This window comes from Thunnus albacares, chromosome 22 (genome assembly GCF_914725855.1).
Source record: "Thunnus albacares chromosome 22, fThuAlb1.1, whole genome shotgun sequence".
NCBI lineage: Eukaryota > Metazoa > Chordata > Actinopteri > Scombriformes > Scombridae > Thunnus > Thunnus albacares.
Window position 1 is genome coordinate 19,863,440 of NC_058127.1, and position 12,436 is coordinate 19,875,875.

A 12,436-nucleotide genomic window follows, 5' to 3' on the forward strand; every position below is an offset into this window, starting at 1 on the left:
TTGGTGTTATTCACAGCGCAGCAAACAATACTCTCAGTGAGGTTCAGACAGCTAATAGAATCAATACATCTTTATGGCACCACTCAATTCAATGAAGGTTTTCCCACTGATTGCGGTCAATAGTAAAATATTACCCCCTAGCTCTAAATGGCCTTTGTCCAATGAAGGCGTATTTCCTTACCGTTCGGACCTGGAACTCCTGCGACGGTGGATTCTTGCGGTCAGCGGTCTGAGGCTGCCAGGGAGTGTTGTCCTTGTGAAGGGGGTTCCAGAAGGCCGGTTTTGGAGGGAGGTGGTGGACTGATGACTGATGCTGTGATAACAAAGACTGGCCTGGGCCAGAGAAACGCTGCTGCCCAGGATGGGAGACCTGCACAGGGAGTGGGACATTACAATATTTGTGACTGAAAGACTAATAAGAATGACAAATAAAACGGTGGAGAAAATAAATAACTTAAGTTATTATTTGCCACTCAATGTCGCTGTTTTGGTATTAACAGATTTAAAAAAAGGTGTTGTTCCTGTCTGATACCTGATCTGAACTCTTTTTCCTCTTGCTGGGGCTGGGAGAGTCCTCTGCAGCTGGGCGGGAGGACGGGTGCAGGGATGGCAGAGGAGTGTGCTGGATGACAGAGTGCTCCCCCAGTGGAGGGCCCGGTCTCTTCAGCTGACCCCCTTGCATCTTTCCAGGGTAGCCCCTCTGCTGTTCAGAGAAAAATGAAAGGATCAGTGTGATAGCTAATAAGAATAATGAGTGCAACTACTGCAGTCAGTTCATTTTCCTGATATTTTCAGCCAAAGCTCAGTGACAGGGGCTATGACTGGAGTCTGCTGCAGTAGTGACAGACAGAATAGTGACTGTTCTGACTCTGTATGGATGATGAAACATGATCATAGCCAATTAGAGAGCTCATACCTGGTGCACCTGAGCCCACATCTCATCTCCCAGCAATTGTGGACCCCTGGGAACAAGCGACTCCTGAGGACCCCCAAACTAAAACAAACAGGAGAAACAAAACTGAAACCGTGAAGAGAACCATTTACCTTTTTTAATCTATGAAAAACTGTTTAGTGCAAAAAGCTGCTATGAAATCATCAGTACAATTGTTGCTCACCTTCAGCAGTTGGTTGGGCCTGCTGGGGGGAAGATGTGGGTTGGGGGGAGGTCCGCCGCTGCCTGCATAGCCTCCATTATGGAGACGAAGTGAGTGCTCATTGGGCAGGGGCACAACAGAATGTCCTTGAGGAGGAAGGTGGGATTCATACAGCTGGCCTAGTTGCTCCCAGGCTCTGTGGGGAGGTGGAGGATGAAGATGATGATGAGGAGGAGGTCTCTGCTGCTCCCTCTGCAGACCTGGTAACATTGGCTGAGGGAGCTCAAGCTTCTCACCTCCTCGCATGGGCCTGTAAGGCAGAAGATTAAAAAATATTTTAAAAAATCAAAAATGAAACTTCAGTCTTCTGTAAATTAATTACAATCTGCTTTCTAAATTGAATTCTTTTACTGATTATTTTGTGCACTTACCCATTACTAAAGAATTTACTGGGATGGTTCAGTCCGCCCATAGGACCAGGAGGTAGATGGGGAAGGAGCTGGTGTTGGTTCATTCCAGGCGAACACCTGATGATGACATGTCTATACATCAGCATAGTTTCCTATTTAGTCTCCCAAATAAAAAATATAATATATTATGGCATTTTTCACTCAAAGGTTGTTAAGTAAATGTGAATTTTTACTTCAGTTCTGTTGTCAAAAGATGAAACACCAGTTTAGAGTTCTAATTACAGGTTAGACCTGATGGACAGTTAACAAAGCGGTTTGGGAAAGTTTTTATGTATGTATTGTCAAGGCAACAGACCTGGCAGGTGGCTGCCAGGCGCGGCCGCCCACGGGAGGCCATGGTCCCCGGTTGAGTCCATCCAGAGGGAAGGAATCCCGTGTGCCACGCCCGCCAAACTGCTCTACTGCGTGATGCATCCAGCCTACAGATGTTAGTAATGACAGTCATATAGTCAACACACATACAGAAACACATGTGGACTGTACAGTATAATGAGAAGTTAGACTCCAAAATGCTTCACAGTTTGAAAAGGTGATTATTACCTGAGGCTAACTATTAAATATCTTTACCAACAGAAAATCTAATCACTCAATGTATTACTGTTATAAAGTACCATCATCTGTTCAATATTATGGCATCCATGGTGGATTTGTGGTCAAACGGCAGACGTCTCATTATGCAGCACACACCAGGTTTCAACAGATTACCTTAAAAATCTATTGCACTCCAAATACTAGTTAGTCCATCAAAATTATAGACTGTAGCCGAAGGATCCAAACTCAGAAATGTTATTACTTTTAGGCTACTATATTTAAGTTAAACAACAGCTCAGACACTAAAAAAGCCAAAATGATTCATTTGAAATTACTTGCTTTAATTCAAACCATAATCCATTAGTTCTAAAGGTTATACAACACCAGTATGTTCTGCCCATCACATATTCACAACACTACGTCTGCATTATAGTGAATCAGAGAGCTTGCACTCACCAGACTAGCTGTGTCTGTGAAGCCCTCCACTGCAGCACAGAGAGGGCCTCACTCCAACACTGAGAATATCTGTACTGTCCGACTCCTCTGTCCTCAGCACCGAGAACCTAAAAGCCTAATGGCTGGAGAGAGACAAAGAGAAGAACAGGAGAGCCACTATGAGAACGAGCGAGACAGAGACATTCTGAAAAGTCAATAAATGCCAGTGGGCTCTCTATTATATAGGCTAGTTGGTGGGTGTATGTGTGTAAGTTGGAGAGCTTGCCAGCACAGAGGGGAGGGTGTAAGTAGAATATAGGGCAGTGGAGAGCCGGGCAAAACTGTGACTGCAGAGGAAAAACTGCATGAAACTCGCTTGCTTATTTATAGCAAATTCTCACATTTCAAATGGCTTCTCCTCTAGTTAGGACATTTCCCTCGGGTAACATTAGCATAACTTAAATGCACTTGAAGTCTTACATTATGAAGGATGTCTTTGTCTGTATGTGACTTGTTATGTGTCAGGCAGCCTGTAGGAGGTGCAAGTAAACCAGTCAGTACAGAGAAGGATTATTACAGAGGCCCAGATGGCTCAGTTGGGGAGCTCACCTATGAGGACAGACCTGGGGTTACTGTAATCCTTACTATGGGCCTTCTGATAAAGCGAGACAGAGGGAAAGACTGCGAGTGAGAGGCCTTGGTCATGTGCCAAGTGTGTGTGTGTGTGTGTGTGTGTGTGTGTGTGCGTGTGTAAGTGTATGTGGGTTGGAAGCAATGCCAAGTGTGCAAGCTGCATGTCCGTGTCAGGCTTGTGCATGTGAGAGAGAATATTGTGCACTCTTTTGGTGATAGTGTGTGTGTGTGTGTGCTGCAACGATCTGAAGGATGTGTGTATTAAGTGTGTGTGCATGCCCGGTGGATACACTAAGGTTTAATCTCATTACGGCAGGCGTGATGGAGAGGGAGAAGGGGGGGGGGGGGGGGGGGGGGGGGGGGGGGAAGGGGGCAGCAGCGACAGACGGCCCGAACAGGATGGAAGGATAGATTAAGGAGAAAAGATGGTGATGGAGAAGAGGGAAGGGATGGAGGGAGGTGGAGTGGAGTGGAAGAGTAGGAACGGTGCCATGAAAACGCCCACACACCTTCCCACACACCCACATATGCACACTACACATACACTGAGGCTACACAAAGGAAAACGGTTGAGGGGGAAACGCATAAAAGAAGCTGAGAGATAACTCCCTCCCCTCCCTGCCTTCTGAAACACCGGACACACACACACACACACACACACACACACAACACACAACACAAAAGACAGAAGGTGTCAAGGTACAAAGAAGTCCACGTTTCAAAGTACTTCAATTTAAAAAAGACAACAAAAGAGATCCCTGACAAAACCTGAGGTGCATGCGGTCACACCTGCACATTCACCGGCGCTGTTAAAAACTAGTGAAACATCTTCTGTTGAAGTGAAGATTCAACATAATAGTAACAAGTTGTTCAATGCACTGCCTTTCCATTAGCTCAGCAAGAAAAAAATAACACGGCGGCAAGTCATGTATAATGCATTAGTCAGCGAGTACGTAGCCTAATGCTAACAGACACACGGGTTATGATTCACTTCTCTTGCTCAACTCAGCACTCATCCACCAGTTTTCCCAAATTAGCTCTGGTCATACGCAAGTCTTTCCTCCCACCGGTTCCTCTCCTCTTCCTTTCTTCCTCCCACCAACTCTGAATCTCTCTCTGTCTCTATTTAAAGCCCAGTAAGGGATATTTCAATCGCCGTCCGCTTTTAGCTTGTCAGGAGGGCTGCTATACAGTGACACATACACCGCCCTCTCTATCTCCTCCCTTCTGCTGCACAGGGATCATCATCCAACAGGCGCTGCTGCTATGTGAAGATAGGCTGGCAGAGAGGCTGGTGTTAACTGTCAAGACCGCTTCTGACATGCTTTAAGATACAAACACGCACTCGTGCTGAGCGTACCTTTTAGAGTAGCACCAAGTTATTGATTCACAGTTGTGTTAAGGCTCAGCTTCTGCTGCCAATCATCTCTCTGGGGTCTCCTCAACACTGAAAGACAGAGAAGACAAAAAAAACATTCATGTCAAGCTGTCATAAAAACGACATGAAGCCACGCAGACACAATACTCAAAACTACAATGCACAGCAACAGCCTCGCCTCTCATGAAGCTTAAGTCTCAAAGCATATGATATAATTCAGGGTTGAGAGCGGTCCGAGCTTTCAGTGTGAGCCAAGGACCTCTTCACCCTGCTAGACAGTGTATCATCGCTACCCTCAACCCCTCCTGGTTTCCCAACTTCTGAGGTGACGCATAGTTTCAGAACAGTGTGTTTGGAAAACCTGAGGGAGGTTGGGAGGCGTGGGGGTAAATCAGCAGGGAGGCTGACACACTGGGAAACGAGGGGGTCTCTTGTTCGCTCGCTCTCCCTTTCACTTCTCACACAGACACAATGGTGAGACTGACTGCGCAGCTTAACAGGCAAGCAGGCGCACAAACACGGCTGATCCCGCTCTAACAGGAAGAGCCGGGTGGGCTAAGTCAACTATCACGTGTGAAAGAGAAGCACTGGGGAAACATAGTGAAGAAAAAAAAATAAAAAATAAAAACACATGGTATTGTAGGGAGAGGAGAGCATGACAAATGGGGGGGAGAGGTTTGAGTTAGAAAAATGAAGAGAGAGATATGGATATAGATGTAGCAGAGACCCAGTTGTGACTAGTCAGTGCAAACAGGGACACAGTGGCGAGGTTTTAATTACCACTTTTATAGAGGGTGTGTGTTTATGTCTGTTGTGACCAAACGGTCGTCTATTCCAGTTGCTATCTTGGCTATCACGTTGCTCGCAGCACAGTGTGAGAAACTCAGTACTCTGAAACCAGATAGTGTACACACAGACTGCAGACAGTGTTACATACCAGCTCAGGTTCTATCTGATGATACTAAAGTGATAAAATGCGGCTGTCCCAGTTATGACGTCTATCTGACAAGGAGAAAGAGTGAAAGTTTGTTTATTCGAGCGTAACGCACTTTTCATTTTTCGGGGAACCCCTGATGACTCAATCTAAAAGGGAAAAAGGGCTTACCCCAAGCCGCTCCACGTAAACTCCGCCCTCCTGGGACACCACTGACAAGTCAGGTGACCGGGGGCGTGTTTCAGCCACCAATGTGAAAGCAGTGGGAATTTCTCGGACTTTGTGACGTCACTTCTGCTTCCTATGCAGCATGGGTTTATTGTAGGCGCGTGTGTATGTGTTTAGATCGGCAAACAGGATGTGATGCGGGGAAGGGGGGGGAGTTTCATGACCAAGAGAAGAACCAGACCGTAAGTTCAAGAGAAATGATGAGTCAATGTTGATAAAAGCATTTCAAACAAATGTCAAATATTTGTGTTGGTTACTCCAGAGCCATTGGAACGGTCGGTATTCGACTTAAAAAAACAGAGATATTCCGCTTCAGTGACGCCCTGAAAGAGCGTTTCACCTCATTTTTACCACAACAAGATACAGTGTTTCTTTATACAGTTGAGTTCAGTATGTGAAGCTAGATCAAGTGAAAGTGAATGAAGACTTACTACTCTAGTGCTGGTTGCCTCGATACCAAAGTATAAACAGCTGTTCTATATCAATTATTACCAAAGAGATGACACAATTAACAGTTTCATCAAAAATTCCCCCCCGTGGTTCATCTTGTGCAAGTGAAATCCCCCCCCTATTGACGCCAGACATCAAAGAGCTTTTCCTGTCAACACCCTCGTTGCCGTAGTTGCGTAAGTTAAGTTATTGTCACGGCAACCCCAACGATCAGCTGGGAGGCGGGGCCAAGCAGGAAGCTTTGGCAAGGAGAAAAAAGCAGTGTCAACCATCCTCAACCACACCAACCAAGAAGCTAGAAAGAAAAGAAAAGGAGCTCTGTTGAAACCTCTGGTGTTTAACAAAGAAACACACACACACACACACACACACACACACGCAAACGAAGTTTGTGGAAAAAAAAAACGACCATAATCCCACGTGACACACAAACCAAAGTCACAAGCTTGTGGCAGGGAAGCTTGCTTAGACACTAACATGATTTGGGGTGGGGTGGGGGAAGGGGGCAAATGGTTGAAATTAAGATGTTCAGATGACGTCTGTCTCTGTGCAGTGGCCTTAATTTATTCACCGTTGCCCTTCCATGCCAACCACGGGCCTGCACTGGTCCCCAGCCAGACAACCACACTGAGGCCATGTGAGGAAAATAGACTGCAGAGAGACGAGGGGAGGCAACGAGGGCATATGCTGCAAAAAATAAAAAATAAATAAATAATGTCCGCCTGGACAAGTGAAAACATTGCCAGGAGAGCGAACGTCATTGAAAAAAGTTATCTTCTCTTATCCTGGTGGCAGATTTTTGCGCCTATTTTAAAATTTCAAAAGTTGAGACTCAATACAAGATGGTTATGTTGATCAATACTGTCTGGGGAAAGAGCAAGAGACAGCAGGGTAGGAGATATGAACAATGACAAAGGATGAGCCTGAACACTAGGAGCTGGAGGGGGTGAACTCAGGCAGCTGGAGAGTGTTACTGCCCTGGTAAAGTCACTGTGGAGCCTGTTTGATAAGAAATGACCAGATAAGGCTGGGAGAAGTAGCAGATAAGAGATAATAAAGGGAAAGTTCTGGCAGCACCGAATTTCTAGCCAAGGACAAGCGGAAGGGCCATGCATGGTCCTCTCTCTCTCTCTCTCTCTTTACCTCTCTCTCTCTACTCAACTTGGCCATTACATAATCAGTCCCAGATAGTGATCGTGTTCTAGAGGAAACACCGTGCATTTCTCTTTCTCTCAATCACACACACGCACAGAAGAACAGTCAGCCCCTGCATCCGTCCACCCCCGCCTTGTTGCCAGGTTCCCTTTGTGTATGTGCGCGTCCCCATGTGTGTTTATTTGTTTGTGTGTGTGCGTACGTCAGTGCATGCCGTTCCAAGACAGTGATGCGGGCTAACTTCATCACATCCACATCCTTGCACACACACACACAGACATGCACACATACAGAATATCAGAAGGCACTGTTCCAGGGCAGTGTGGGTCAGCCGAGGACACGGCGAACAAACATTGTTCCTGCACACAAAACACAGAAGCATCTGACCTCCGTGATGGACCATTATCTCCCGCTAGCATCCATCTGAAGACAACAACCCTCCATCCAGGGTGACGGAGCGCTGACCTAACCGTTCACCCAGTTACACCCAGGTCCTCTGTGCTCAGCAGTGCACCAGCCAGCCATAACAGGCCAGATAAAAGCTCTTATTATCTTTGTCTCCTCCTGACCTATACTGTATGTGCACTCCCTCATATCTGCTTTACATTCACATTGACATAGAGAGGCTGTAAAGCACAGAGGGGAGGAAGACCAGGAATCTTCACATTATACCTCTGCTGGGCTGAATCTATTTCAAAATTCAGTGGATTTTGAAACAACGATGAGAAAGCAGAGCTTTAGCTTAGCTGCAACTGACGCTGTGTCATTTTGGCTGTTGGTGGTCAGCCTGTGAACATGCTGTTTGGCGTGTTGACACGTCTTTTTCCATTGAATTCTTTTTTTATTATTTTAAGACATGCTTTGGCTGCAAAGCAAACGATGAAAAGCAAAATGATGAGAAGGTTGATTTCCGGGCTTACTGTGACAAACTGATGAGAAACAGTTAGCCTACATTTTGTTTGCTTGTGGAAAAAGAAACAGAACACAGAGGAGGGGGTCTGGTAGAAAAACATGAAAACATGAGGCCCCTTTTGTCTCCCGCACTCACCACTGTGACATCTGGGCCTGTGACTGACAACACACAACTGGGTTAGTGTGGCACATCTCTTCTCTTTCTCACACACACACACACACACACACACACAAACCAGATGCACGTGTGTGTGTGACGTTAAAGAGAAGGGAACAGAGCTCTTGGGGAGAGGAAACTGTCGTCACATCCACAGGAAGCAGGCCTCCCTGAGGGGTGTGTGTGTGTGTGTGTGTGTGTGTTTGAAAGAAAGAGACAGGGAGGCCTTGGGGAGGGGTTTAAAGGCTGAGGCTTCCTGTTGAACAGATATGCGTTTTACAGACTTTGAGACTGCGAAAGAGCAGATGAAAGTGATCTTTACATGGCTAACACAAGTCTCTGTGGATGTGAAACGAGGAAGAGTCAATTCAAAAAAACCTGGTCATGGCACGCAGTCATTGCTCTTAAAATACACCTCAGACATACAGTCATCTTGTGTGAAAAGCACGTGTATCCTACTCATGACTCACACGAGCTTCGTCAACAAAAACAAGACAGTGAACTAAATGAAAAGCCAATTACTTGGCTTGGACTCTGGGTGTTAAATGAAAGTCTCATTTCCCTTCTTTTCAGCTTCTGGTAAGAGAGAATGACAAACATATGATGGCATGATGAGTGTGTGTTCAGTAACTCCCCCCCCTAGTCTGTTATGTTCCCTGCTTCACTTTCACAGAAACTACAGAAAAAGCATCAGTCTGGATGTCTCAACACACTTGACTAAACCTTTGTCTATTTTGCTGTAGCGACAGAAAAGGAGAATGACTCAACACCTGGTTTGTGAGGAAAGGAAAGCGGCGTGTAAATCCCGACAAACCGGAAACCTGAGAGGACGTGGGCGTTTCATTGATAACTGACAATGGCTCGATCAGCGTCACTCTCGATTTCCATGCTTGAGCAACCTCAAAAGCCCCAAACTTTTACTTTACTTAAGCCACTCCTAGTGATTATTTGCAAAAAAAAAAAAAAAAAAACCAACAAATCTAAGAAAAGCTCTGGACAAAACAGAACAGCACAGCTCCTCTTTTCAGAAGAAATCAGAAGTGTAAAATCCCCCTCCCTCGAACTGCTCTCTCTCCAGGTGTTCCTATTCCACATCCAGGACTGAGAGACACACACACACACACACACACACACACACACACACACACACTCTCGACCAGCTCAGAAATGCACTAAACAAGACAAGAGACTCGGCTCCCTTGGTAACAGTTGTCAGGGAAACCGGTGGCGTCTTCACTAACATTATTATTATTATTGAACTGTAGAGGCAGAGAGAGGAATTCATAATGGGGTTTAAGGGTCTTCACTGATCAACATGTTTACTGAGATACAGGGCAGGCTGACCTCACACACCATCCTCTTCCTCTTCCTCCCTAGACTCACAGACATTATGTCTCATCAGCAGTCTCTGTGTGTATTTGTGTGTGTGTGTGTGTGTGTGTGTCCTATATGCCTCAGAGTTAATGACAGCATGCGTACAGATGGCCAGTCAAGCGTTTTTCTTACAGTGGGTGTAATTACCTACCGATCGTTTTGACTTCATCAGAACAACTGTGACGCAGGCTGCCCGCCGTTGTTATGACGGCGCTGTTTGTGCCTGTAGTCCAGAGATCATCCAAGGCCTGTTTACAGATTCCTAAAATACCAATGTTGATCTTGGAGCCACTTTTTCTTTTTTTTTTTTTTTTTTTTCTCTATGAACAGGCCTACTCCCTGGCTGAGTTATCATTTATTTTGCTAGCGTGGTCAGAGCGGGTAAAAGTAGTCACAGGAGGTGAGGTGAGGTAAAAAAAAAATAGGAAGAAAAATTTGTTCCAAGGTGTGAGAGTGTGTGTATAAATTTGTGTATGAGTCACAAACACACACACACACACAAACACAGCGTGTAGGTTTGGACAACCCGCCTTCCACCGTGGCATCATCATCCATGGCAAAGAGCCAGTGATAACAGAGAGGAAGTGAACTCAGAGGGACGACTTTCTCTTTTTCTCTCGCTCGCTCCAACGAGCAAACACGACACAAAACACCCCTCCTTCCTCTCGCTCTGTTCGCTCAGGATGGATTCAATCTTATATCCTCCTTTGTTTCGTTTCTTGATTCTCCATCTAGAATGCTGCCATGTTTCACATTAGCGTATTGGCTGGGGCTTGTGGCTGCGTTTGAATTGCTGCCTGCTTCTGTAAAAGCTCTCAATAAATTCACTCTTCGACTTCTGGCTTAAATTATACCAATCTGTTTTTCCTTACTCTTCTCAGGTCCACCACACAGCGTAGCAGAACCTGGAGCTAGACCACAGCTGCATGTATGACCAGCATTTATAGTTATGGATGTCTATGCCTTGTGGTTGGCTGGCAGTATAGCAGAGCCCTGCTAGTCCATAGAAACTAATGAGAAATCAATAAGGACCATGACTTCATCCATACACACAGACTGCTTTTCCATCTTTCAAAACTAAAAAGACTATTAATGTGTATTAAGAGACATGAATTAACTACATATGTAGAAGCCCTTACTTGTTTAGAATTCAACTGTATATTTCATCTTCTATCTCTCCTCCACTTTTGTCTTAGAGATCTAAAATAACAAAGATAATCTGTTCACATATGGTGAACCCTACAGAAGTCAACCTGCATCCTGTTTTTTTTTTTTTTTTTTTTGCACTGGCCCCCACTTTGAGAGACCAGGATCCACAACAGGCAGTCTCACGCTGCATGGTGGAATTCCACACATGGTCGACTGATCCTTGGCCCCTACCAACTTCTAAAACCTTTATCCTGCTGCCTGTACAAGCTCAGTGTGCCAAAGTACGAACAAACAGACTGGTATTTCACTGCAGAAATGAAAAAGGGAGCCAATCAGCACTAAGACCAGCTGCAATGCACTGAATATAGTTAGTATTGTACTGTAAATACTCCTCTACTTTATGCCTATCATGTAAATAGAGAGGAAGAACAATGGCTATGATAGTGCCCCTTTAAATGTTCAGTGTTTCTGTTGATATAAAGTGATGGGAAATTCCTCACTGGTTTCCAAACATCATGCCAGCTAACACGTAGAAGAACTCGTGTTTTAACGCCTGACCTGTTGGGGTGTGTGGGGAGTGTTTGAGAAGTCATTAGCGGGGCAGATGTTGTCCTGCACCTCCCTTATTCCCTCTCTCTCTCGTTTTCTGTCGCTCTCCGGAGGAGAAACGACACTCTTTACTGGAAAGGCAGCGACGGCGCTGTGTCACTCACACACACACAGAGACAGACAGACGTTTCATCATGACATCCAAACACTTCCCCCGCCCGCTTCCCTCTGAAACACAAACGCACGCACTTGCTTGTGTTTGCTGTCGGTGAGAGCCGACAGGAGTAATCGTGACGCTGGACAGCCCCCAAAAATCTGATGGTCACACAGCCAAGACACACACACACACACAGCTCTTGTTTCATCACCGTCAACTGTCAAAGTGGTGTTAGATGAGTAAGCACTTTAAGCCAGCCTACTGACCCTTTTCTCTCTCTCTCTCTCACACACACACACACACAGACACACACACACACACACACACACACACACACAAACACACACACACCTCTGCTGCTTGCTCAATATAGCTTGTGTGTGTGTGTGTGACTCACTATTGTTGAGTTGGCTTATTTCCACTGTCATCTCCCTCCTGGTGTGTGAGTATGTCACTTTAATATTCCTCCAAGTTCGTCAGCACTCATAGTAGAATGGGCGGTGATTGTTCATTCATACACACACACACGCGCACAAACACACACACACACACACACATACACGCTCCTATTGAGATCACGGGACAAATGGGGGCGGGGGAGAGCTGAGGCAGCACACAGCCGGCCAAGAGTGTGTGTGTGTGTGTGTGTGGAGCGATTTGGAGCTTTAACTTTTTACAACCTCCGACATCAAACGGGGAGACAAAACGCGCTGCTGGTTTCCATGCCAATCGATCAGACTGATCGGAAGTGAATCTTCAAAGGCTTTCTTTTTTTTTGTTGTTTTTTTTTTGTTTTCTTCGCGACCCCATGCCAGCACACTCCGCTCTTC

General features: G+C 45.7%; 1 protein-coding gene across 6 annotated transcripts in view; it reads right to left on the reverse strand.

Moving 5' to 3' along the window:
• The window catches only part of kdm6ba (lysine (K)-specific demethylase 6B, a), a 103,278-nt gene that overhangs the window by 10,352 nt on the left and 80,490 nt on the right, over positions 1-12,436 (reverse strand). For 4 of the 6 annotated variants that reach the window (XM_044340619.1, XM_044340620.1, XM_044340622.1 and 1 more), the window contains 8 exons: positions 4,524-4,610; positions 2,552-2,673; positions 1,860-1,983; positions 1,526-1,621; positions 1,116-1,404; positions 917-994; positions 533-703; positions 182-370 (listed from right to left, as the gene is read on the reverse strand). In XM_044340619.1, the coding sequence (XP_044196554.1) occupies positions 182-370; positions 533-703; positions 917-994; positions 1,116-1,404; positions 1,526-1,621; positions 1,860-1,978 (942 nt within the window). In that variant the 5' untranslated portion in view covers positions 1,979-1,983; positions 2,552-2,673; positions 4,524-4,610. The remainder of the gene's footprint in view (positions 1-181; positions 371-532; positions 704-916; positions 995-1,115; positions 1,405-1,525; positions 1,622-1,859; positions 1,984-2,551; positions 2,674-4,523; positions 4,611-12,436) is intronic. The other 2 variants (XM_044340624.1, XM_044340623.1) reach the window with 1 other exon arrangement.